This window comes from Rhincodon typus, chromosome 1 (genome assembly GCF_021869965.1).
Source record: "Rhincodon typus isolate 14 chromosome 1, sRhiTyp1.1, whole genome shotgun sequence".
Classification (NCBI taxonomy): Eukaryota; Metazoa; Chordata; class Chondrichthyes; order Orectolobiformes; family Rhincodontidae; genus Rhincodon; species Rhincodon typus.
Genome location: NC_063332.1, coordinates 58,516,246 through 58,543,680, shown reverse-complemented (window position 1 = coordinate 58,543,680; position 27,435 = coordinate 58,516,246). Strand labels below are relative to the sequence as shown.

Sequence of the window (27,435 nt, the reverse complement as noted above, 5' to 3'; positions counted from 1 at the left end):
TTTCTGATGAAGGGTCTAGGCCCGAAACGTCAGCCTTTCTGCTCCTATGATGCTGCTTGGCCTGCTGTGTTCATCCAGCCCTGCACCTTGTTGTCTCGGATTCTCCAGCATCTGCAGTTCCTACTATCTCTGATTCAATAATTTATAGTGTAGGTAAAAAGGGGGCTGACTGGTTGGTAAGACAAGTCCAATTGACAAGGGTGTTACAATGGTGAAAAAAAAAGTTGGCATGATGGCGGATAGAGATGTCCCATGTCCTAGCATTCGCTGATTGAGTCAAATAGTATGGCCCTTTGGTTTTTGTAATAGACAGAGTGCAAAAAGTACCCAATCAGTCACGTATGCAAAGCCCAATACAAAAGTGAACTGTTAGATGGGATTCATGATTGGGTAGCACTTGCTGGCCAATCATGACTGTGTTAACTGCTGTACAAGTGGCCAATTTAAGATAATCAGTCAAGCTTATATTATTACACATTCATAACTGCTAGAGATGACATACATTCAGATGAAAGGACCAATTATCAGCAAATAAAAGGAATATTTTCAAGCCTTGAACCTTATTTGAATTACCCAGGAGATTGGTAAGCATCCTTATCTTTCTCCATGGCAATGCCTTGGTGAATCAGTTGACTTGCCAAACATCATTCTTTTTGCTTGTTAAATTATTTGAATTTTGGCATTCCTTTCTTTGGCCTGATGACGGTAAAATATAAAGGTTCGGCAACATGTCTCTTTTTAGCAATTTTATTCTGTTATCACAGATTTTCCTCTGTTTTTCACCAGTTGTAGCACTGATTGGAAAAGAGCAAAGATCCACAGTCAGGTCCATTCACCCATTATTGCTGGCCTGATGCTTTCTGGAGTGTTTGCATATTATTAGGCATGTCCTTGTAACAGCCACATGCTCAGGGAATGTAATATTAGGATGCGAGAGGCAGTGTGTCCTGCCTGCGTTGTAATGCAACATGGTCGGGTGGGGGTGGGGTCGGATAAAGTGAAATCTTCAGTATAAGGGGACCTACCCTGCTGTATTATATCAAAGCAGAGAAAGGCTTTTCCTGACATATTTTCTTCTGAAACTGTTTGTTTGGGCAATCAAATTAATTGAAACCATCCATAAACAATGGGTCCATTGTTGTGTGTCATTTATGTAAATGATTTGGATGAGAATTTAGGAGGCATGTTTGTAAGTTGCAGATGACACCAAGATTGGTGGCATAGCAGACATTGAAGAAGGTTATCTAAGATTACAAAGGGATCTTGATCAATTGGGCCAACGGGCCGAGAAGTGGCAGATGGAGTTTAAATTAGATAAATGTGAGGTGTTGCATTTTGGTAAGATGAACAAGGGCAGGACTTATACAGTTAATGGTAGGGCCCTGGGGAGTGTTGTCAAACAGAGAGACCTAGGGGTTCAGGTATATAGTTGTTTGAAAGTTGCGTCACAGATGAACAGGGTGGTAAACAAGACGTTTAGCACACTTGACTTCATTGCTCAGACAATTGAGTATAGGAGTTGGGATGTCATATGGTTGCACAAGATGTTGGTGAAGCCTGTTCTGGAGTACTGTGTACAGTTCTGGTCAGTCCTGCTATAGGAAGGATATAATTAAATTGGAGAGGGTTCGGAAAATGTTTACAAGGATGTTACCGGGACTGGATGGTTTGAATTATAAGGAGAGGTCGGATAGGCTGGGTCTTTTTTCACTGGAGTGTAGAAGGTTGAGGGGTGGGGATTTATAACACAATGAGGAGCAAAAATAAGGTGAATAACAAAGGTCTTTTCCTAGGGTAGTGAAGTTCAAAACTAGAGGGCATATTTTTAAAGTGTGAGAAGAAAGACATAAAAGGGACCTGGCGGACAACTGTTTCACATGTGGGATGAACTGCTAGAGGAAGTAGTTGATGCAGGTACAGTTACAGCATTTAAAAGACATTTGGACTTGTACATGAATAGGCAAGGTTTAGATGGATATGGGCCAAATGCTTGCAAATGGGAATAATTTATTTTGTGAAACTTGGTCGCATGGACGAGTTGGACCCAAAGGTCACTTTTTGTGCTGAATGACTCTATGACTGTATAAATTCTCATTCCAATCTTCCCTTGACACCTATCATAACTGCCCAAAGGGCACTTTGAAGTTATGGTGGCACACCAGAAGTTGTTATTTAATTTTGCCTCCCCAGGACTCTACTTTCGTATCAAAACAGAAAATGATACAAACATAGGACATGAGACAGCATCTAATTTTTTTCTTGATTTTTTTGAAGCTCACAGCCCAGCCAAAGAAACGTCATGTACCTGGACTGTCCTGGTAAAAGGGAAATAGACACATCCTGTCAAACAGTCAAGCACAGTGAAAATTTTTCCCTGTTATTCTGCAGCCATGGGAGCGACTCTATGTCAAGCCCGGGTTCTTATTTCACTTGTGGGTGGTGCTTCAAAGAATGAGCTAAAGTTGTAGTTAGCAAGTAGTTTGCTGTTCAAAAATTATTATGGTGTCAAAGATTGCAGGCTGAATCAAAGCAAGGCTTCCCCAGACAAATCACAGAATGGAAGGCTTGGCTTTCTCATTAATTAGCTTAGTTTCTCTTTTCTTAAAAAGAAGTGCAGTCATGTTGTGCTTTCATTGCCATTGTCCGCTAAAACAGAAACAGATGGCTATGCAATTATACAGAAGGCCAATCATGATCTTAATAGAAAATAAGGGATCAGCATTGTACATGCCTGTTCTCCTTTCGCGGTCTGCTTAATTACCACTTCATCATTTAATCCCACTGTGTAAATGACTATTTGTCCAGTGTGTTGGAAACGTGGTGCTCCAGCAACATAGAGCACAGAGTATTTAGTAACTAGGGATGCCACTGAGTAACCTGGGAAGAAAAATACATGTAATATATCATCAGAGAAAATATTAACTGTTGTGAAAGTATACATAATGAAGTAAACATATAAAATATATATGAAATAAATATAGTCCAAATTCTTAAATTGTGCTTTAAATGCTTGATTTATTCATAATTATAAAACATGTGTTATACACATTTGTTTAGTAGGCAGGTGAGGCGATCTGAATACTTTTGCCTTATTAGGCTTGTCCCCTTTGACTCTCTGAGTTTGCATGAGGATATCTGAAGTCTGTTTAATCTGGCCTCATCAAATCCCCCATAATTGTGGATTAGGATTAATCTTCTCAGGGCCTCGCGCATGGAAGTGGTCATCGATATACAGTCGGTATAACCTACCTAACAGTCATGCCAAAGGATATTTTGCTAAATAAAAACCTGAAAGAAGAGAGGAACACTGAGCTTCTGTCAGAGAGTCATAGAGTCATAGAAATAGAGCCGTGAAATTATGCTCCAGCTATACAAAACCCTGGTTCAGCCACATCTGGAGTATTGTGTCCAGTTCTGGTCACCTCATTACAGGAAAGATGTGGAAGCGTTGGAAAAGGTGCAGAGGAGATTTACCAGGATGTTGCCTGGAATGGAGGGAAGGTCTTACGAGGAAAGGTTGAGAGAGCTAGGGCTTTTCTCTTTAGAACGACGAATGATGAGAGGTAACTCGATAGAGGTGTACAAAATGATCAGAGGTATAGATAGAGTGGACAGCCAGAGACTTTTTCCAAGGGTGAGGTAGCTATTACGAGGGGGCATAGTTTTAAAGTGAGTGGAGGTAGATGTAGGGGAGACGTCAGAGGTAGGCTCTTTACTCAGAGAATGGTTGGGGCATGGAATGCATTGCCGGAGAGGGTAGTGGAGTTGGCCTCATTAGGGGCATTTAAGCGGCTATTAGATAGGCATATGGATGATAGTATAAGGTAGGGGTGGGGGTTAGATAGACCTTAAGTTTAGGGTAAAATTTCGGCACCAGATCGTGGGCCGAAGGGCCTGTACTGTGCTGTACTATACTATGTTCTATGTTCTAAATGTACAGCATGGAAACAGATCTTTCAATCCAACTCATCCATGCCGACCAGATAACCTAAATTAATCTAGTCCCATTTGCCAGCATTTGGCCCATATCCCTCTAAACCCTTCCTGTTCATATACCCATCCAGCTGCCATTTAAATGCTGTAACTGTACCAGCTTCCACCACCTCCTCTATCAGCTCATTCCATACATGCACTACCCTCTGCGTGAATATGTTGCCCCTTAGCTCTATTTAAATCTTTCCCCTCTCACTTTAAATCTATGCCCTCTAGTTTTGGATTCCCCTACACTGGGAAAAAGACCTTGATTATTCACTCTATCCATGCCCTTTATGATTTTATAAACTTCTATAAGGTTTACCCTCAGCCTCTAATGCTCCAGAGAAAATAGCCCCCAGCCCATTCAACCTCTCCCTATAGCTCAAACCCTCCAACCCTGACAACATCCTTGTAAATCTTTTCTGAACCCTTTCAAGTGTAACAATATCTTTCCTCTTGCAGGGAGACCAGAAATGAACACAGTATTCCAAATATGGCCTAACCAATGTCCCATACAGTCACAATATGACCTCCGAACTCCTATACTCAATGCACTGACCAATAAAGGCGAGTGTTCCAAACATCTTTTTCATTATCCTGTCTACCTGTGACTCTGCTTTCAAGGAACTATGAACCTGCATTCCAAGGTCTCTTTGTTTGGCAACACTCCCCAGGACCTTACTATTAACTGTATAAGTCCTGCCCTGATTTGCCTTTCTAAAATGCAGACCTCACATTTATCTGAATGAAATGCAGTCTCTGATGGAAAAAAAGCACTTATCCTCTCAGGCTTTTACTTTCTACTTTTTGTGGGTCATGTAAGTTTAAAGCAGAAATAATTCTTGCAACTTCTGAGTCTTTTCTGGAAACCCAACTCATTGAGCTGGGATCATGTGATTGAGTGGTGAAACACGCAGAAGGATCAGTTGTCTTCTGCCTTTCTCATTACTCTGACAATACAACTACTCCAGACACCTACTTGTGAAGTGACCCCAGAAATCATTGGTTGAGATAAAGGCTGAAATTATGGCTATCTGCTCCCTACTCTTCTTTGCAGCTGGGAACAAACCATTCCTCAGACAAATGGAAAAACAATCGCCTCATTTCTTAAAAAGAAGTTAAGATCTAAGTAATGACAGAACTGAACAAGTTGTGGACCAGAGTAGTTCCAAATCAAACCAGTGAGAGGTTCTGTGAAAGAAGCTTGGGAATTCTGTTTTTTTATTTGCTTTTTTTACTTATGAGGAATATTTAGATTCAGCTTAACAATGATCCATGAAGGTAGGAATTTTGTGTCAACAAATTTGCAAGTGTACACTTGCAGCCCACTGTTATACAGTGCTGCACTTTGATGTTTAATTTCATTTTATTTATAACTGTCAGTGCTTCTAGGGCTGCCATGACTTGATTGGAAATTTTGCTCAATATTTATAATAGAATAAAATTTGCACATGCCTCCTTATTTGCCCTAGTTTGAATTGGTCAGTCAGAATGAATACAGAGCTTTGATGTTAAAATGAGTGGGATAAAATTAAAGCTTACCTAGGTATGAACTGTCATTTCTATCTTGCAGAATATCTTGAAAAACTTTCTTTGCAAATATAGTAATCTTGTCAGATGATTTATGGACTGTTGTGCCTGCCCAGTCATAAGCTCCTACAGCTCCCAACATCAGCAAGTCCTGAAAAAAAGGTTGTTTGTTTTGACTAAAGTGCAAAACTAAAATTACTCAATGCTTTAAACACTGGATAATGTAAAGCTGTCCTTATATGTCAAATACTATTTGACTTTAGTAAATATTCAAATTCCTGGCTAGGAAATGATGGCCACGTATCTGTGACCCACTCTTCCGGGAGTGTGTGTATTGCGAAAGATGTGCTCAGTTTTTCTATGATTGTCCCCGTGTATGACAAATGAACTTGTGCAAGTCCAGCAACCCCTCACTTTGAGTGAACATCTGCAATGACTAAGAACATTGAGACCATGAAAAGACCTGACAATTCCCATGAATGTGGGGGAGCTGCTGGCGGTAATTTCTGTCCTTGTTGGCACTCTGGGCACTGCCCCACCAACTATGTCTGCATCCAATCTTGGCCACCACATGTAACTTCGTGCCAACATCTCCATTTTGGAAACCCCTGGATGACCTTGCTGGAGTTTAGTTAGTATCTGGCAGAGACCTTTGTTTGGGACAATCACCCTTGCTCCCCATAATAACATGCTGTCCTCCACTGTGATCTGGTCTCTCTTGGTCCAAAAATGTTTCAATTCTGGTTGTGGTGGCCCTTTGGTTTCCCTCATCACCATCAGCTGTTTCAGTTTTACTGGGACCAGATATTGCTGCATCCAAAGTCTGATATTGTCAGCTGTTACTGGAAGTCCAGAAAATTTAAAACTGTTATGGACTCTTCCAATTGCAGTACCACCGGAGATATATCTGCCAGCAGGAGGTGGCTGAATGAATCTGCATTTGCTACCTAGCCTCCTGGACTGTGTTCCAACTTGTAATTATACATAATTAGTATTACAGTCCACTGCTGAATTTGACCTGAAGTTATGGATGGCACTGCCTTGTCCTCTTTAAGTAGACCTAGCAGCAGTTTGTGGTTTTTTATTATGACAAATTTACATCTGTAAAGGTATTGGTGGAACTTCCTCACTCCAAATATGACCATCAAACCTTCCTTCTCTATCTGGGTGTATTTATGCTCTGCATTAACCATTCTGGATGCATATGCCATTGAGCATTCCTCTCCATTGGGCCAACTATGAGCTACTAGTACCTTGATGCCATACAGGGGGCATCTCATGTCAGTATCAGATCTCACTTGGGATCAAAGTTTGACGACCCCTTAGAGGATGATAGCTGTTTTTCACTTCATTTAAAGCTATGGTTAGGCTACACAATCATTTCCAAGGCTGACCTTTCTTTAAGAGTTGATACAAAGGTGCCAGGATAGAGACCAGGTTATGTATGAGCTTTCTGTAATAGTTCACCAGTCCAAGGAACGACCTAAGGTCTGGTACAGACATGGGAGCCGAGGCACTCTCGTTTGTCCACACTTTATCTTCCAACGGGTGTAACATGGTCTTGTTGACTCCATAGCCCAAACACGTCACTTGGGGTGCCTGGAATACATATTTTTCCCTTCTAAGGCAGATACCTCCCCTGGGAGAAATAGCTAAGGACTACGTCCAAGTTCTGTAAATGCTCCTTATTGGTCTTCCTTGCATCATCTAGATAAATGGTTGACCCGGGGTAGACCTTGTAAAATGTTCTCAATCATCTGCTGAAGAATTGTACAGGCTGATGATACCCCATATGGCAGTCTTCTGTATTGGTGCAAACCCTTATGTGTATGAATTGCAGCATATTTCTGGGAATCCTTATCTAACCACAATTGCAAGTACACATGGCTTATCTCCAGCTTTGCGAAGGACAGCAACCCCTGCCAGCTTTGTATATAAATCCTCTATGTGAGGGATTAAGTACTTAACCAGCTGCGAAAAGCAATATATTGTTTGTTTAAAATCCTCACAAAGGCGAACCGACCCACCAGGCTTCACAATCGGTGTGACCAGGGTTGCCCCATTCCACAAACTGAACTGGTTTGATGATTCTTTCGCTCTCCAGCCTTCTGATTTCTGCCTCTATTTTTCCTTTATTCATTAACGGGATGAGGACGTTGCTGGCTCGGCAGCATTTATTGTCCATCCCTAATTGCTCAGAGGACAGTTCAGGGTCAACCACATTGCTGTGGGTCTGGAGTCACGTGTAGGCCAGACCAGGTAAGGATGGCAGTTTCCTTCCCTAAAGGACATTAGTGAACCAGATGGGTTTTTCCCGACAATCGGCAATGGAGTCATGGTCACCATTAGATTCTAAATTCCAGATTTTTTTTATTGAATTCAAATTCCACCATCTGCCATGGTAGGATTCAAACCCAGGTCCCCAGAATGTTATCCAGGTCTCTGGATTAACAGTCCAGCGATAATACCACTAGGCCATTGCCTCACCATAAGGAAAATGGCACTGGGCAGGCCTTGCAGAATCATGGAATTGCTTCCTGGTCAACATGCAAGGTGGCCTTGGCTCCTTTGATAGTTTCTAGACCTTCAAAACATCTGGGTGTTTAATTAGGACTTCATACTTCTAATTTCTAGAACAACATACTTCTAATTTCAGCAAAACTTCCTCAATTAATTCTTGATTTTGATGGTAGTAACAGAGACTGAAAAACCATCCCAAAAAAACATGAATACCTGGCTGGGTACAAAGTGTGCACTGAATCCAACTTGCGCCATTTCCAGTAGGAAGCTCTCTTCATTTTTATTGCTTGTTCCTAGAAGAATGAAATCATGAAAATATGCTTTTACACAACTGTAAGTTACCTATATTTATCCTATATTCTGTTATTACTGTCATACTTTTGAGTAATTTTGATCAGCCAACTAGATTTCCTGGCTCTTGAAAATTGGCACCAGAATATTGTCTTGGATCATCCATTCAATACGTCTGGGTGAAAATTATACAAATGAATCATAGATCTCCTACAGTGTGGAAGGAGGCCATTTGGCCCATCAAGTCTGCACAAACCCTCCAAAGAGCAGCCCATCCAGACCTGCTCCCCACCATATCCCATATCCCACATTTTACCAAGGCTAATCTATTTAGCCTAAACAGCTCTGGACACTAGGGGACAACTTAGCATGGCCAGTCCACCTAACCTGTACATCTTTGGACTGTGGGAGGAAACCCATGCAGACATGAGGAGAACGTGCAAACTCCACACAGTCACCTGAGGTTGGAATCAAACCTGGGTCCTTTGTGCTGTGAGGCAGCAGTGCTAACCACTGAGCCACTGTGCTGACCTAAATGCTCTAGCTTCATCTTTTACACTACTGTGCTGATCTCCCTATCATTGATTCAGGGGATATTTGTTGAGCCTCCACCTCATGTTGGTTGTTTAATTGTGCACCACATTTATGACTGAATGTCACAGGGCTGTAGATCCATGTCTATTGCTTCTGTTGTTTGGTATACAATTAGTCCTGTATTGTAACTTCACCAATTGATACCTCACTTTTAGGAATGCCTGATAATGCTCCTAGTATTCTCTCCTGCACTCTTTATTAAATAGTGGTTGATCTCCCGGCTTGGTGTTAAGGGTAAACTGACAGTTATGCTAAGAAGTGAGGTTACAGCTTGTGGTTGAATACAATTCTGCTGATGACCCACAGAGCCTCATGTAGCCCCAAACTAAAAGCTATGACTTGTTCAGTCAGAAGTAGTATTACTGAACCACTCTTGGTGATTGAAGTCCCCCACCCCATGAACATTCTGTGCCCTTGACACCCTTAATGCTTTCTCCAAGTGGTATTTATCATGGAGAAAACCTGATTCATGAGCCGATGGGCAGGTGGATAGTGATAATCAGCAAGAAGTTTCCATGCTCACGTTTCACCTAATGCTATGAGAATTCAGGGGGGTCTGAAGTCAACGTTGAGGATTACCAGCAAAACCTTACCAACTGCATATCACTGTGCTACTATCTGCTGTGGGTCTGCCTTGCTATTGGGACAAGTCATAACCAAGGATACTGATGTCTGGCATCGAGTCATACTCATGGAACCATACTTTGCAGCCAATCTCAAACTATTGCTCGATTTGTCTCTAAATAGGTTTCCCACAGGAACGTAGCAATAGGAGTAGGCCATTCAGTATGTCAAGTCTGCTGCACTAAATAATACCATTATGATTGATTGAATACTTCAGTGTCTTTCACCCCCACTAATCCCATAACCCTTTATGCCATTAATAACAAAAAAATATCCACTGCCACTTTAAGTATACTCAAAGGCTGAGCGTCCACAACCCCCCGGAGTACAGAATTCCAAAGATTCACCATCCTCTGACCAAAACATTACTTCTCAATTAAGTCCTAAATCCCCATTGTTTTTAAGTTGTGACGCCAGTTCTAGACTCCCCAACCATAGAATCATAGAATCTCTACAGTGTGGAAGCAAGCCATTTTGTCCATCAAGTCCACACCGAATCTCTGAAGAACATCCCACCCATATTCTACGCCCTATCTCATCCCTGTAACTCGACATTTCCCATGCCTAATCCACTCAGCCTGCACATCCCTGGACACCACAGACAACTTAGCATGGCCAAGCCACCTAACCTGCACATCTTTGGACCAAAAGAAACATATTACCTGAACCTACCCTGTCTGTCCTTTTAGATATTCTATAGGTTTCAATGAGATCAGCTCTCTTTCTTTGAAACTCTAGAGAATACAGAACAGTTACGGAGTCATAGAAAACATAAAGTCATTGGGTTATACAGCATGGAAACAGATCCTAGTCCCACATGCCTGCACTTGGCCCATATCCCTTGAAACGTTTCCTATTCATGTACTTATTCAAATGCGTTTAAAATGTTGTAACTGTACCCTCATCTAATTCATTCCACACACGAACCATTCTCAGTGTAAGAAAGTTTCCCCACTCTGTCCTTTATAAAACTTTCTCTTCTCACCTTAAAATATGTTCCCTAGTTTGAACTCCCCCACTCGAGGGAAAAGAACCTTGCTATTTACCTTATCTATTGCCCTCATGATTTTCAAACTCATATAACGTCACCCTCAACCTCCTACGCCCCAGCGAAAAAAAAGGTCCCAGTCTATCCAGCCTATTTTTGAAACCCTCCATTCCCGGCAACATCCTGCTTCTGAACCCTGTCCTTTCCTGCTCCTCAGATGCTGCCTGGCCTGCTGTGTTCATCCAGCTCCACACCTTGTTATCTCAGACTCCAGCATCAGCAGCTCCTACTATCCCTGTCCTTCTACCTGGTTGACCAGAACTGCACACAGTACTCCAAAAGTTGCCTCATTGATGTCCTGTGCAACTGCAACATAGTCCATGTGTTCTAATATTTTCCCTACTACAAATGTTAAGGCTGATAGGTCGGTAGTTCCCTGTATTTTTCTCTTGCTTCTTTCCTACATAGTGGAGTGACATTTTCAAGCTTTCAATCTGCAGGAATCATTCCAGAGTGGATGGAATTTTGGAAGATGATTACTAACACATTGGTTATCTGTAACCAGCTCTTTCAACACTGGGATATAGATAATCAATTTACAGCCCTATAAATTTCTCAACTATAATCTCTTAATAATACTAATTTCCTTCAATTCCTCATTCTTCTTAGTCACTTGAATTCTCTAATTCTGGAGAATTTGTTCTATCTTCCTCAACTTTGGCATAAGCCCCAAATAACCAAATCATCCTATAATCTCTTCTATTCTACTGAAAACAGCCCCAATTTTGCAAGACATTTTTCCCCCGAATTCCTGACAGAGGAAGTGTTGTATGAAAACTATATGTTAAGCACTGACTAATTCCTCAAAATTTCTATGGTCCAAAACTACACACAGCGTCATTGTAGCATCCCTTCAGATGGGTTAGCAGTTTAAAATTGAAACCTTTAGAGTGAAATAAAAATAAAAGAAAACAGAATACTTCGAAGTAAACAAAAATAAAGATTTACCTTCAATACCAATGATACGTTCTCTGAGAGCACTAGCTATTTCTATCAAAGCAACTTCCGAGGATACATTAAAAAAATGCTTCTCTTTTGGGTCACTTGCAATGGACTTGATTTCCTTGATTAAGTTGTCTGGGTTTATTCCTTCTCTGTTGTAATATCCAAGAACCTATAAAAGTTATAAAAGTAGTGAATTCCATTACATGAAAGTGAATTAAACAATTTTATTAACTGTTCCAATTTCAAATAGGTTTTGAAGGCAGGAAGTCAATAGTCCTGGCAGAACACAAACTAACCATTAGTAAGCAGGATATTTCTGAGCAAGTTCCATTTGTTAGCACTGACAATAACTCTTTCCATCACTGAACTATAACAATTATGGTCAGCACGGACTGGTTGGACCGAAGAGTCTGTTGCTGTGCTGTATAACCCTATAACTCTATAACTGCAGATGCTGGAAATCTGAAACGAAAACAGAAATTACTGGAGAAACTGGCAGCATCTGTGAGGAGATCTCTGTTTTTGTTTCACCCTTTCAATTTGCTGATGACCAAGAGTAGACTAAGAGGATGAGTAACTGGCCAGGTTGAATTTGTCCTACCTTTTGTGAACAGGGCAATTTTCCACATTGCTGGGTAGATCCCAGAGTTGTAGCTATACTAGAACAGTTTGGGCAGGGACATGGCAAATCTAGACTAAGGTTGTGAGGACAAAATCCCCCTTGGCTTGCAGGATGGTATCTCTCTTCTTAAGGATGACAATGCCATTCATTAATACTGGAAGGAATGTTTCCAACAACACCGTAAACATGGCAGCCGATATCCCCATTGTTTGTGCCAGAACGCATAAGTGAATCATCATCAATAAAAGAGCAACAACAAGCAATCAAATAAAGGAAGAAACAAAAAGCTTGCAACCCTGATGGTCTTCCAGTTGAACATGGAGGACTGCTCCTCACCTCAAGACTCCATGCAATGACCTTACAGATTTGGGAGGAAAACGAACCTTCTCCTGATTTCAAGATTATAACAGTGGGAGCATCTTCAATAAGAGAGCTCAGTCAGGCTGTGAAAGCTATTGAGGCATTTCTGTCTTGTCCAGAGCAGAGAAAATCCTGACATGAAATGACAATCCTTACATCTGTTTGAACTTTGGCACCCAAGTGGTAAGCACAGAGTCAGGACAATAGCACACATCCAATGCAAGTAAAAGAGCTTGGATGTTCTGGATGGAGCAACTTGATGAGATGAGAACGGGGTCCATCACCATCTGGAGGGAGTTTGAGGCAGCCACAGAGGCTGCCAGACGAATCGGCAGCTTGTGGAAAAGAACCATCTCAGTTCTCTGGCACAATGATAAAAAGAATGATACACAAAAACACTCCTTCAGCCCTCACCACTCTACTCCTGTACATATTCCTATGCCCAACCCATGCTGGACCCTGCCACCTTATGCCCTCAAGCCACCCTGCAGAGTCTGACATAAACTCTATAACAACCTCTGCCCCTCTGTCCTCCATGTACGGTTTCTCATGCCAATTTATACTCCTCTACCTACCCCCATCACACTTAATACCTATGCTGACCTAAGCCTCCAAATCCATCATAATCACACTTTTTAACTCCTATGTTAACCTTTTTGCTTTTCAAAGCTTTTGAGAAGATTTGTAGCTCGGGTTATGGATGAGGTTGTAGACTTGCTCACCGAGCTGGTATGTTTGGTTGCAGATGTTTCATCAGCCTGCGAGATAACATCATCAACGTGCCTCCAGTGAAGCGTGGGTGTTCTGTCCCGCTTGTTATTTATATGCCTCGGTTTGCTGAGGTGGTTGGTATAACTTCCGGTTCTGTTTTTCAGTGGTTCGAATATTGGGTCCAATTCAATGTGTTTGTTGATGGAGTTCCGGTTGGAATACCTGGCCTTCAGGAATTCCCTGGCATGTCTCTGTATGGCTTGTGCAATTATGGATGTGTTGTTCCAGTTGAATTTGTGTCTTTTTTGTCCATGTGTACTAAGACCGGTGAGAACAGGTCATTTCAATTGGTAGCTAGCTGGTGTTCGTGTATCCTTATTGTCGGTTTTTTCCAGTTTAGCCTATGTAATGTTTCTCACAGTCCTTGAATGGTATTTTGTATATTCTGTTGGTTTTATTGGTTGTGGTTATGGGATCTTTTACGTTTGCCAGTAGCTGTCGCAGGGTGGTTGTTGGTTTGTGGGCTACCCTGATACCTCGGGGTCTGAGCAGCCTTGTGGTCTTCACTGATATATCACTGATGTACGGTAGGGTGACTAGTGTGTCTGGCCATGTTGTGTCGTCTTGTTGTGATCTGTTGCTGAGGTAACGGCCGATTGTGCTTTAAGGGTATCCAATCCTTTTAAAAACTCCGTATAAGTTTTCTATTCTGCTTTGCGCAGTTCCAGGTTACTGCAGTGTGTTGTGGCTCATTTGAATAATTTCCTGATGCACCTCCGTTTATGAATGTTGGGGTAGTTGCTGGTGTAATTAAGTATTTGTATTAAGTATGGGTGGTCTTTCTGTATATGCTGGACTAGAGTTCCCCATTGTTCTTACGTTCCATCATTACGTCTAGGAAGGGTAATCGGTTATTGTTTTCTTCATCTTTCATGAATTTTATTCTGGTGAGGATGTTGTTTATGTGTCAGTGGGTTTCTTCTAGTCTTGTGCATTTGATAATCACGAAGGTGTCATCTACATAGTGGACCCAGAGTTTGTGTTGTATAGTGGGGAACACTGTCCATTCTAATCTTTGTATTACCCCTTTTGCTATCAGTCCTGAGAGTGGGAATCCCATTGGTATTCCGTTGATTTGTTTGAATATGCAGTCATTGAAGGTGAAGTGCATTGTAAGATACAGATCCAGCAGTTTCAGGGCACTGTCCTTGTCGATGCTGTTGGTGTCATGGGGTATCTGCCTTCCTGATTTGTCCAGCAGTGTGGCAATTGTCTCTTTGGCTAGGTCGATGTGCAATTATGTCAAAAGATATCATTATGTCATCCTCTTCTATCCTGGTGTCCTTGATGATGTTGAGGAATTCTTGGGAGACGTGGATAGGGTGGGTAGTATTGTCTACTAAGTATTTCAGCTCTCACTGGTCTCAATAAACACGGACAAAGAAGGACACAAATTCGACTGGAACAACAGATCCATAATAGCACTAGCCAAACAGAGACATGCCAGGAATTCCGGGAGGCCTGCTATTCCAAGCGGAACTCCGTCAACAAACACATTGAACTGGACCCGATGTACAAACCACTGAAAAACAGAACCGGAAGTGATACCAACCGCCCCAGCAAACTGAGGCTTATAAATAACAAGCAGGACAGAACGCCAACGCCTCACCGGAGGCGCACTGACAATATTACCTAGCAGCATGACAAAACATCTGCAACCAAACTCACCGGCTCGGCGAACAAGTCTACAACTTTTTTTGCTTTTGCTTTCACGTATTAAAAGACAGAAATTTAATTGAATTGACAGTTTCACACCTCTCTCTGACTGTTCACTTGACAGCACCAACGAACCTGAGTTTCAAAGAGATCATGCACTTCTTACACACATTCATGTACTCTTTCAGAAATCCCATAAGGCACCTTACCTCTCTTAAAGAGTATGTGACCTCTCTCCCAAAGAGTACATGATCTCTCCCAATGGCATTCCTAGACCATTTCCAAAGGGTATTTTACCTCCTCAAAAGCCTTTCAGAGCTTCAAACCTCTTCCAGCAGATCTAAAGTGTACAAGTTATGTTTTCAACATCCTAAAAGTGTAAAAAAGCTTTGACTGAAGGCAGTTACACTTTTAACATGTACAGCTGCCTTTGTGAACCATAGGGCGGTGTTCAAATTAGAACTATTCAGCTTCTGCAAAAATGCTGGGGGCTGGATTCAGGGTGGGATTTCCAGATTCTTGCCTCTGGTGCTATTTTTGAAAAATGGAGAGCCTCTCCATCTAGGCTAAATCCAAGCCTTTCTGTAATGATGAAATCCTCCCAGAGATCGTGTGGCTTCAGATCTTTCAGATAAATTTCCAACATGGATTTACCTGGGAGCAAAGATTTTAAAAAATGCCAGGAACAACGCCAGAAACTGTTCATTGCACATCATGGTCTGGCCACTACATGAAGCACAATATATTATAACGTTTGTTGATTGTGGTTCAAAGATTTGAATGTGCAAGAAATTTCATTTCTGTAACTGTTTCACAATGATAAGGCAGTGACTGCCTGAGTAGGAGATCTGAAAGGGACACCTTCAAAAATCTAGAGTCATATAGAACATAGAACATAGAACAATACAGCATAGTACAGGTCCTTCGGCCCATGATGTTGTGCCGACCTGTTATCCTACTAAGATCAATAAAGTTAGCCCTTATTTATTTACAATTCACCTGACAGCAGGTATTTACCTCATCAAAAATCAATTACCTTCTGATGTCAGTATTAAACATCTCGTATTTGAAAAACACTCATACCAAAACTAAGCTACCATAAACATATATGGTCCATAATTTGCAGATGACTGCATTCACGTTGCCAGTCTGCACCAGATTTGCAAGCCATTCTTGTTCCCTTAATTTCTGCAAACTAAAAACTTGGTTATCCTTGAATGTTTCTGAAGCTAAACTCACATCATCCCAGTAAAATAAAACAGACAAAAACAGACTTGAAACGCTAATTCTGTTTTTTCTCTCCACAGATGCTGTCAGACCTGCTGGGTTTCTCCAGCAACGTCTGTTTCTTGTTTCATATTCTTAGCATCTGCAGTCCTTTGTTTTATTGTATCCATCCAAGAGTAGCCGGAAAACTGTTCCACACCCATATATGTTGAAGGAGTATGTTGAGAACTTCCCATACTTTGGCAGCCATCTCTCAAAAGGCCATTAATAATAGGGAGATCCAACACTGGATACCTGTGCTACTTCTGCTTTCTGCAAATGATATCAGGGTGCGTTTGACAACAATGCCCTCCACAAATCAACAAAAGTCTGGGAGTACAAAACAGCTGTCATCACCTTACAAGGAACAAAAACAGATGTTGCTGGAAAAGATGTTGCTGATACACAGTCCATTTCTTGCTGCAGTACAGAACTAAGGTGACGACAAAACAAAAACTGAAAGAATTGCGGATGCTGGAAATTAGGAAGAAAAACAGAAGTTGTTGGAAAAGCGCTGCAGGTCTGGCAGCATCTGCTAAGAAAAATCAGAGTTAACTTTTTGGGTCCAGTGACCCTTCCTCAGAACTGATGGTAGCTGGGAAAACATTGGTTTATGTGCAGAAGATAGAGTGGGGGAGGAGGTAAGAAGTAAACAATAGGTGGGGATAGAGCCCAAAGAGAGAGAAGAGCAGAGATAACAAGGTGTAGTGCTGGATGAACACAGCAGGTCAAGCAGCATCATAGGAGCAGGAAGGCTGACGTTTCGGGCCTAGACCATTCATCAGAAATGGGGAAGGGGAAGGGGGTTCTGAAATAAATAGGGAGACAGGGTGAGGCGGATAGAAGATGGATAGAGGAGAAGATAGGTGGGGAGGAGACAGACAGGTCAAAGAGGCGGGGATGGAGCCAGTAAAGGTGAGTGTAGGTGGGGAGGTAGGGAGGAGATAGGTCAGTCCAGGGAGGACGGACAGGTCAAGGGGGCGGGCTGAAGTTAGTAAGTAGGAGATGGGGGTGTGGCTTGAGGTGGGAGGAGGGGATAGGTGGGAGGAAGAACAGGTTAGGGAGGCAGGGACGAGCTGGGCTGGTTTTGGGATGCGATAGGGGAAGGGGAGATTTTGAAGCTTGTGAAATCCACATTGATACCATTGGGCTGCAGGGTTCCCAAGCGGAATATGAGTTGCTGTTCCTGCAACCTTCGGGTGGTATCGTTATGGCAATGCAGGAGGCCCAGGATGGACATGTCGTCTGAGGAATGGGAGGGGGAGTTGAAATGGTTCGCGACTGGGAGGTGCAGTTGTTTATTGCGAACCGAGCGTAGGTGTTCTGCAAAGCGGTGCCCAAGCCTCCGCTTGGTTTCCCCAATGTAGAGGAGGCCACAATGGATACAACGGATGCAGTATACCACATTAGCAGATGTGCAGGTGAACATCTGCTTGATGTGGAAAGTCTTCTTGGGGCCTGGGATGGGGGTGAGGGAGGAGGTCGGGGGGCAGGTGTAGCACTTCCTGCGGTTGCAGGGAAAAGTGCCGGGTGTGGTGGGGCTGGAGGGGGGTGTGGAGCAGACAAGGGAGTCACAGAGAGAGTGGTCCCTCCGGAAAGCAAATAAAGGTGGGGAGGGAAGGGTTAGGCAAAGGAGTTGATAACAACCTGACTGGAAGGGTGAATATCTGTTAATGGAGACTGTTACTGACTAACAATAGGTAGTATGTCATGGCAGACTCTGTGATAACAAGACCTGGTGTGTGGGGTAGGGAGCTAGGGAGAGTTCAGGCCCTAAAATTATTGAAATTGATATTGAGTCCGGAGGGCTGCATAGTCCTCCTGAGTCTGGGGTGTTGGCCAGGTAACATGTGTCAAAGTGGCAGGCAACTGGAAGCTCAGGGTGTAGTTTTGCGAGCAGAACGTAGATGTTCTGTGAAGCGGTCACCCAGTCTGCGCTTTGTTTCCCCAGTATAGAGGAGACTATTTTGTGAGCAGCGAATGCAGTAGGAAGTGCAGGTTCACTTCGAGGGTATGTTTGGGCCCTTGAATACTGGGAAGGGAGGAGTTAAATGGGCAGGTGTTACATCTTTGACGGTTGCAGAGGAAGGTGCTATGGGGGAGGAGGGGTTGGGGGTGATGTTGGGGGTGAAGGAAGAGTGGATCAGGCTGTCCCAGAGGAAATGATCCCTATGGAAGGCAGACAAGGGAGGGGAGGGGAATGTGTGTCTGGTGGTAGTATCTCGCTGGAGATGGTGGAAATGACATCTGATGATCTTCTGGATGTGGATGCAGGTGGGATAGTAGGTAAGGAAAAGGGGAACCCTATCGCTGTTGTGGGAAGGAAGAGAGGGGGTGAGGGTCGAAGTGTGGGAGATGAGTCAGACAGGGTTGAGGGCCCTGTCGACAACAAAGCTGGGGAAATCGTTGGTTGAGGAAGAAGGTGGACATTTCAGAAGCTCCCTTGTCGAAGTTGGCCTCATTTGAACATATGCGACAGCAATGGAGGAACTGAGAGAATGGGATGGAATCTTTACAGGAAGCAGGGTGTGATGGTGTATAGTCCAGGTAGCTGTGCGAGTCAGTAGGTTTATAGTGGATATTAGTGGCCAGTCTATCCCTAGAAATGGTCTCAGGGATCTCCGCTTCTTCTTGGAGCAAAGGCCTGAACAGTCCCCACCCCCTCTCCTCCGCTTGGCTGAGCTCGTCCTCACTCTCAACAGCTTCGCTTTTAGCTCCTCTCATTTTCTTCAGGTCAGCGGGGTGGCCATGGGTACCCACATAGGCCCCAGTTATGCCTGTCTCCTCGTGGGGTAGGTGGAACATTCCTTGTTTCAGTCCTATTCTGGCCCTCACCCACAATTCTTTCTCTGATATATCGATGATATCTTTGGTGCTGCTTCCCTCTCTCGTCCAGAATTGGAAAAGTTCATTGCTTTTGCTTTCAATTTCCACCCTACCCTCGCTTTCACCTGATCTATTTCTGACTCCTCCTTTCCCTTCCTTGACATTTCTGTTTCCATTTCTAGAGATAGACTTGCCACTAATATCCACTTTCTTAACAGATGTTGCCAGACCTGCTGAACTTTTCCAGCAACTTCTGTTTTTCTTTCTGATTTTCAGCATCTGCAGTTCTTTCGGTTTTTATCTTGTCACCACCTTAGTCCTGTACTGCAGCAAGAAATGGACTGTGAATCAGCAACACATGAGGGCACCAGCAATGTCTCCAGGTTAAATGGGAGCACCACTGAGCAAACCCTATTGTTCTTCTTGAAATCAACTCCACAAGCATTCATGTAAAATTCCTTCAAAATATACCATGATTGAATGGACAGGCTATCCTGCAAGCTGAAGAATGTCTCCCCAGTCAGGTCTTGTTTACTCAACACTCAAATGGCCAACATTTCAGCAAAGATAAAGAAAATGCTACAAAATCGTACTGAAGCTCTTCTTGATGCATGACAACGTTGGCATTAATGACTGGGAACAGCTTGTTACCAACCGTTCAAACTGGTGACAATTTGTCCATCAAACTGCATCATGTCTCAAGTCTAAGCACCCTAATGATGAGGCAGAGTACTGGCAGAAAAGGAAATAAAGGGATGTGATTCTGCACTTTATATTCCACTATAAGACATGTGTTCAAAGATCTTTGTTGAGAATCATTCTGCTCAGTCACATGAAGATCCAGAGTAGAAATCAATGAAGCTAAGTAGAAATGATCCTCAAATTGAGGGACAGCCAGTGATAACAATGCCATAAAAAGTATATTGTGTAAATTGGACTTTCAATGCAGGTATTTTACTGCCATGTGTCAAAATCCAAAATAGTGACCAACAGCATCGAACATTGACTAACTGCATCTATAGATTAGTGATATTAATGAAGGAATACCAGTTATTTTAACTTGGGTGCGAATTAATGAGTTGGTTGGTTGTTTTTCTTCATCTGCAAACCAATACATTTTAACATTTGTTATTGTTTTGTGACACAAGTTCTAATTATCTAAAGCAATTTGGGAATAAAGCCCATTGTACTGGACTTCATAAAATAGACAAATGTAAAATTAAAGCTGGCAGTATCATTCAATGAATGTTAAAGATTGCATGATAGTCCTATTCCCTGCAATTTTAACAACATTTGTATCCATTTACCAGAAAAGAATGTGATAACAGAGAAAAATAAGAATGTGACAGAGGACTGTCACTTGCCTATGTTAAACATTGGTCTGCTGATATATCCAGCACTGACTTCACAGCTAATGATTTTCTTTAACTGTCGCAATAAATTGAAATTCCAGAGCATGGAATGGACCTCCTACTGTGCAATGCATAAATTTATTAAATATTTCATACCTGTTAAAAAATGAGTATATAATTTGATGACATAAAACACATTGACATATACTTACAGCAATCCCAAATCGAACAATGTGTTCTTTCTCACATTCAATTATTGCTTGTGGCAAGTTGGCGCTGTCATGAGATTCACCATCTGTTACAACAACCATTACTTTTGTTGCTTTTGGTCTTCCACCATTTTGAGGTGAGAATGCATATTCCCTGAAATATGACAAAATGGTTTAATACATTGCAAAGAACAGAACTAATCCACTTTCACTCAATCTGCTGCCAAAGTTAATTACCCTTATTCATTTTACAAGTTAACACCACAAAGTACGTATTTCATCAACATACAGTTGAGCATCATGTGAGTTAATTTGTAAGGAAATATGAATTACATGAAGTATAAGGCCTAGAATAGGCTGTACATTTTCACCTGGGCCAATAATATTGATTGTCAATGCTACGATTAAAAGTTAGTTCAGTTAAAGGTCTACAGCCTAGCATGGGCTCCTGCTCGAGTCATTATTCATAGTTGCTTTGCTGTTGTTTATTTAAATTATCCATATTTCCATGTCAAAAGTTAAGTGATGTCCTTGAGGGCCAAATTTTGTTGCATCATTACCAATCTACTTATATAAACAATTAAAGCCTATATCAGACTCGACAACACTTCAAGTTACAATTTGTATAAATATTCCTAACTAAACAGTATTTGAACACATATGCAAAAAAAGAGGTAAAGTCATTTGTGTTCTGACATTTTTTGTTCTGATTTTGAGGTATCCTAGAATGGATTTTGATGAAATTATAGGAGGACACAGAAGGAACTATAATTATATCTAGTTGAAACACTTCTTCAAAACAATGGCCTGTATAATGGCCTTAAAAGGACATTAAATTGCTAAACATCAGAACATTAAACTACTTGAGAGAATTTCCATTGGAGCTCAGCTAGTATTCCAAATCTACAAACACTATCAACTAGAATAATAAAGGCAATAGATGCATGACAACTCCACCACCAGCACTTCCCCTCTAAATCACACATCAACCTGACTTGGAAATATATCGCTATTGCTTCACTGCTGCTGAGTCAAAATCCTGGAACTGCCTTCCTAACTGATTGTGGGTGCCGCCCCAAGGATTGTAATGGTTTAGGAATGCAGCTCAACTCAACCTTAGGAGTGGTAAGTGGGAGTTTGAATCTTGAAAGAGAGCCAGTGATGGAAATATTTACCCCTCCGCCAATCCCCATCCCTCACTTCCACATTAAACCCAAGCGGTATGACCTGTCCAGGGTGGGGTGGGGGCGGTGGGGAAGTAGGATTGGTGGTGTCAAGTTACTATTAATTGGCTACTGAGGATCATCAACTGGGGCAAGTGCTTGTGGATTAACTGGGCCTTGTCCAATCCTATTAAATGGCAGTTTGGTGGTTGGCAGCAGGGAGGGCGACCGTACTTGGAGAATTATACAGGACCCCATTGCAAACCCACTGGTGGAGGCCTGCAAAATAGAATATCATCTCAGAATAATTAACCATAGGTAAACTGCATCGTTTACAGTCATAAAATCATTTCCATCACAGGAGATCATTCTATCCATGGTAGCCTATTATGGAGAAATCCTGTCAATCCTAGTACTTTGCATGATTTCCAAAGCCATGAACCACCTACCTGGACAGGGAGTTCCAGGTCACTACCATTTGCGGCAGTTCTTAAACTTCTTGCTGCACATCTCCCCCAATAGGGGAGGTGATGGCCTAATGGCATTATCAATGGACTGTTAATCCAGAGACCCAGGTATTATTTTGGGGACCCAGGTTCATATGGCAGATGGTGGAACTTGAATTCAATAAAGTTTGAAATGAAGAGCCTAATAATGACTATGAATCCATTGTTGATTGTCAGAAAAACCTATCTGGTTCGCTAATGTCCTTTAGGGAGGTATTTTGCCATCCTTACCTGGTCTGGAATACTTGTGACTCCAGACCTACAGCAATGTGGTTAACTCCTAACTGCCGACTGGGATGGGCAGTAAATGGCGGTTTAGACAGTGGTTCCCTCATCACATGAAAGAATAAAAAAAACATTGCGAGCCTTGGCCAGTGCCAATCTGTGGGCCCTGGTGACCCTAACTTGGCTTTCCTACACACCAGGGCTTATTGAAGCTGTCTGACCTGTGCCTTGCTTCATCTCTGCAGTGACCACCCAGCCTAGTGGCTCTGCTGGGACTGAAGAACTGATAATCTGACCAGCGGCTTTTGAAGGGGATTGGGACAACTACTCATCAGAAACCTCAACTGCAGACAATCAGTGGTAGCTTAGAAGTCAGCTGAAGCTTCCAAGACTGGCTGAGTGGATGCTGCCACTGACATTCTGAATTACATTGACAATATTTTTCCTTCAAATCAAAAATAACTAATACACCTGGCTTTGAGGCATGGTTTACCTTGCAAAGTTGATTCCCCGAGCTGTGTTTGTTTCTGTTCCTTGCTTTTGTGTGATTTTTGCAGCAATCTGTTCAACTTCAGCTGTTGTTTTGTAAGTATTCAGCTTGAATTCAAATCTCACATCTTCACCATATTGTACAATAGACACCTATATGGAGCAATCAGTGTAAATTACCTTTCATGGACAAAATGACAGGAGGACTTTTTTTGGGTCAATTCAAGTGAAAATGTACAATGTGTCAGACAGGTATTCAACCATAATCTATCATCAATACAACTCACATCCTGTTGGCAAATATTTACCAATGTTTCTAACACTCCCTTGAATTTACTAATTCACTCCACCCCTGCTGCCTTCTTCGACTGTCCACTCCACACATTCACTACATTCTGTATAAAGTGGCCACATCTGAAGTAAAAACAGAAAATGCTGAAAATGCTCAGCAGATGGCAAGAGGAGCAGAGTTCATATTCCAGTTTGATCATGTCTGATCAGAACTGGAAAAAGTTAGAGACCAATTTTTCAAAGTGAAATGGGAGTAAAGTACTACAGGGAATATAGGTGGTTGCATTAAAGCTGCCTTTTCATTTATCCTCTTTTATTGGAACTACATCATGCTAGATGCAATTGGCTGCTGGGTTCATTTAAAATCTCAACTGTTCTGTCCCATGTCCAAGCCAACTGCATCAGTGTCTTAGTCAAACAGAACTAGTTGCCACGCCCAAAAGCAGAGCCTGAAATGCTATTTTGCATAAGAGTTGATCGCAGTTTCAGCCTTTCTTAAATCTTTGATTAATTAATAGTATGCAGGTATAATTAATTATAAACCATCATACACTTTGTTCTTATTTTGTGACAGATACTGACATGCACAATGCACATAATAGAAACTAATATCCAGATCCTTGGTAAAGTCATATTTTAGAAAGCCAAGGCTCAGTGGTTAGCACTGCTACCTCGTAGCACCAAGGGTTCAATTCCAGCCTTGGGCAACTGTCTGTGTGGAGTTTACACATTCTCCCCATGCCTGCGTGGGTTTCCTTCGGGTGCTCCAGTTTCCTCCCACAGTCCAAAGATGTGCAGGTTAGGTGGATTGGCGATGCTAAATTGCACGTAGTGTCCAGCGGTGTGTAAGTTAGGTGATTAGACATGGGGAATGCCAGGTTATAGGGAAAGGGTAAGGGAATGGGTCTGGATGGGGTGCTCTTCGGAGGGGCAGTGTGGACTTGTTGGGCCGAATGGCCTGTTTCCACACTCTAGGATTCCAGGATTCTATGATTCTAAGTGCCAAAAGTGAAACAAATGAAGTTACCTGAGTTTTCTCAGGGCCAATGTCTAAACTTCCAGTTAACTTTTTCAGAAAATTTTGGACTGGTTCCCAAGGCCAGATACTGTTGGATCCATCCAGTACTATCACAAGATCCATGTAGGAGCCACAACCTATAAATAGAATAAATGCAATGTTAATTGTGCTGTCAATACATATTTAACAGCTCAGAATCTGACACTGTTTACAATCTAAAGAATATCATAAGTTTGTGTGAATTTCTTTTGTGAGGTAATAAAGAACAAAAATTAGGCTATGCAGTTGATGTGATGTACATGGACCTCCAAAGGCTTCTGTTAAAGTACTGCATAACACATCTGTGAGCAAAAATAGTAAAAGAGATGGTAATAATATGAATAAAAATAAATACCTGATTGACAGGAAAGAGAGTAGTGGTGCATGGTTATCAAATGAACACAGAAAGTGCAGGAAAACCTCAACAGGTTTGGTAGCATTTGTGAGAGGAACCAAGTTGACAACTCAAGTCCAATGACAATGTGTAGTAGCCTGGAGAAATTATTATAGTACGTTTACTCAGGGTCAGTGGTTGGATGCATGCTTTTGTTAGATCATCTTGAACTAGACTTTGGCAGAAAGGCCACAATTTCAAAGTTTGTGGAAGACACAAAACTTGGAGGTATGGTGAACTATGTGGAAGATAATTTTAAACTTGAAAAGAACATATACACCTTGATGGAAGGGACAGAAGCAGGATGAAATTTAATGCAGAGAAGCGCAAAGTGATTTATTTTGAATGGAAGAATTCAAAATCAAGAGGCATCTGTGTAGCTACAGAGAAATTGAAGGTAATCAGTTAAGCTTGTACTGTGAATAAAAACCAAAAGAACTGCGGATGCTGTAAATCAGGAACAAAAACAGAAGTTGCTGGAAAAGCTCAGCAGGTCTGGCAGTGCCTGTGGAGAAAAAATCAGAGTTAACGTTTCAGGTCTGGTGATTCTTCCTCAGAACTGTTTTGAGGAAGGGTTACCAGACCTGAAACGTTAACTCTGATTTTTTCTTCATAGATGCTGTCAAACCTGCTTTTCCAGCAACTTCTGTTTTTGTCCTTGAGCTTGTAATGTACCTCATTTACACTTGCTTAACACTAGAAATGACATACATTCAAATGTAACAACCCCTTTACTGCAAACAAAAAAATGTTCTCACCTTCTATGTATGTACTCCCTCTCTACGTGTTCTCACCCATTTTTTAATGAACGGTCACTGGACCTAATACAATGACTGTTCTTTCTCCCCACAGATTCTGACAGATCTGCTGAGTTTCTCTGGCAATTTCTGCTCTCAACGTGCACCTTGGTGAGCGTATTGATTTCTCCAAGGCAACACCTTGGTCAATAATAGTCAATTTGTCATAGGAACTTCGGAATTGGGAGTGGGAGTAGGCAATTCATTCCTTTGAGTCTACTCTGTCATTTAACACAATCATGGCTGATCTTATCCTAGTCTCAACTCCACTTTCCTGCCTGCTCCCCATAGCCCTTTATCCAGATTTTCATCAGAAACATATCTATTACTTTCTTGAATCTGTTGATTGATTCTGTCTTCACTGCACTTTGGGGAAGTGAATTGAACAGATTCACAGCCCTCTGAGAGATGCAGTTTCTCCTCAGTTTTGAACCTACCTCCTCTCACACTGTATCTAGGACCTCGTATTCAAGACTGTCCCACAAGAGGAAATATTTGTTCAACATCCAGCTTATCAATCCCCTTCAGCATTTTATATGCCTCAATCAGATCCTTCCTCATTCTTCTGAACTCAAACAAGTACAATTTGAAGCTATTCAACTGCTCCTCATACAACAAGCCTTTTGTCCCTGGAATCAACCTATGAACCTCCTCTGAACTGGCTCCAGTGCCACAAACGTGCTTCCTCAAGTAACAAGACCAAAACTGGACACAATACTCCAGGTGTATGGTCTCACCAATGCCTTCTCTAATTGTAACAACACTCCCATACAAATTAATTGTCAATGAATTAGCATTCTTGTTCTCCAGTAGAACTAGCTGATGTGATTATTTGAAATTTGACACTTTTCCCCGGGGAGTATCACTTCACATTACACTCTGGTTATTGAAAACACTAAATTAGGACCTTACCGTGATTTTAACTTCACATAATGGACTGAAATCAGATAGGGTGATGCAAATCGAAGGAGATATGGGCTTACACAGTCCGAGAACTGACTGTGTTGAATTAGAGGTATTCAACCAGGAAATATGCTCATTCAAATAAAAGTTGAGATAAGAATGATGTTATTCCTAGAATGTCTGAAATCTTTTAACATCAAGCATCTGAAGTTGAAGCTTACGTTGGACAGCTGGTGAGAAGGTTTTTGATATTTGGAAGTTTGATTTTATATCTGCGCACAATCCTCTCGGATAATTCATGTTGCCACACTTCTGTGCCCATAATGGAGCACAAGTCTGAAAGAAAGATAAAGAAATTAATTCTGTTGACAAAAATACTGCAATCTTGACCTGGCCAGGAGAAGGCAACTCCTAGTACCACTCAATTTGACAGAGTTGGCCCAACTTCTCAAGGCACTTTGCAGTTGTTCAAATCTGCTTTTATTCCTTTGCAATCTCTTTTGTCAATGCTTCAATGTTTATCTGCACAAGACAATGAGGTGGCAAGTGCATATACCTTCTGTTACTGTTTTTAGGTAGGCTTATACTTTTCTGGGGCTATAGCCTCTGAAGTTTTCTGAAAATTATGAATGGGCATTTTTTTAAGTAGTACCACATATGCTATTCCTCTTGCAGAGTTCAGTGGTTCCGTACAAAGTATATACTGAGTGAATGAGTGTGTAAGTATCACAGAGTCACATGTAGGTATGAAGGGCCTTTGGGGATGGTTGGAAGTGTCATGCATTGATACATATGATGCGAGGGATTACTGAGAGTGCCTGGGTGTACAGATTGGCATGGACCTGGGAGTGCATGGTGTGTCAAGGGTTTTTATTTCATTCACTTGTGAGATGTAGCCATTGCTGGCTGGCCAGCGTAGATTGCCCATACCTAGGTACCCTTGAAAAGGTAGTGGTGAGCTGCCTTCTTGAACTTAGTGATGAAATTCTCTCATTTGGATGCAGCAACAGTGAAGGAATGG

The 27,435-nt window shown here is 41.9% G+C and overlaps 1 protein-coding gene across 1 annotated transcript in view; it reads right to left on the bottom strand.

The window, feature by feature from the left end:
* LOC109923322 (integrin alpha-2-like) overlaps positions 1 to 27,435 on the bottom strand; it is a 147,438-nt gene that overhangs the window by 37,943 nt on the left and 82,060 nt on the right. Inside the window, exons 5-12 of the mRNA XM_048602237.1 lie at positions 26,636 to 26,750; positions 24,291 to 24,418; positions 22,977 to 23,125; positions 20,593 to 20,743; positions 11,531 to 11,696; positions 8,239 to 8,318; positions 5,518 to 5,656; positions 2,732 to 2,877 (exon numbers count right to left, since the gene is read on the bottom strand). Coding sequence (XP_048458194.1) covers positions 2,732 to 2,877; positions 5,518 to 5,656; positions 8,239 to 8,318; positions 11,531 to 11,696; positions 20,593 to 20,743; positions 22,977 to 23,125; positions 24,291 to 24,418; positions 26,636 to 26,750 — 1,074 coding nt within the window. The remainder of the gene's footprint in view (positions 1 to 2,731; positions 2,878 to 5,517; positions 5,657 to 8,238; positions 8,319 to 11,530; positions 11,697 to 20,592; positions 20,744 to 22,976; positions 23,126 to 24,290; positions 24,419 to 26,635; positions 26,751 to 27,435) is intronic.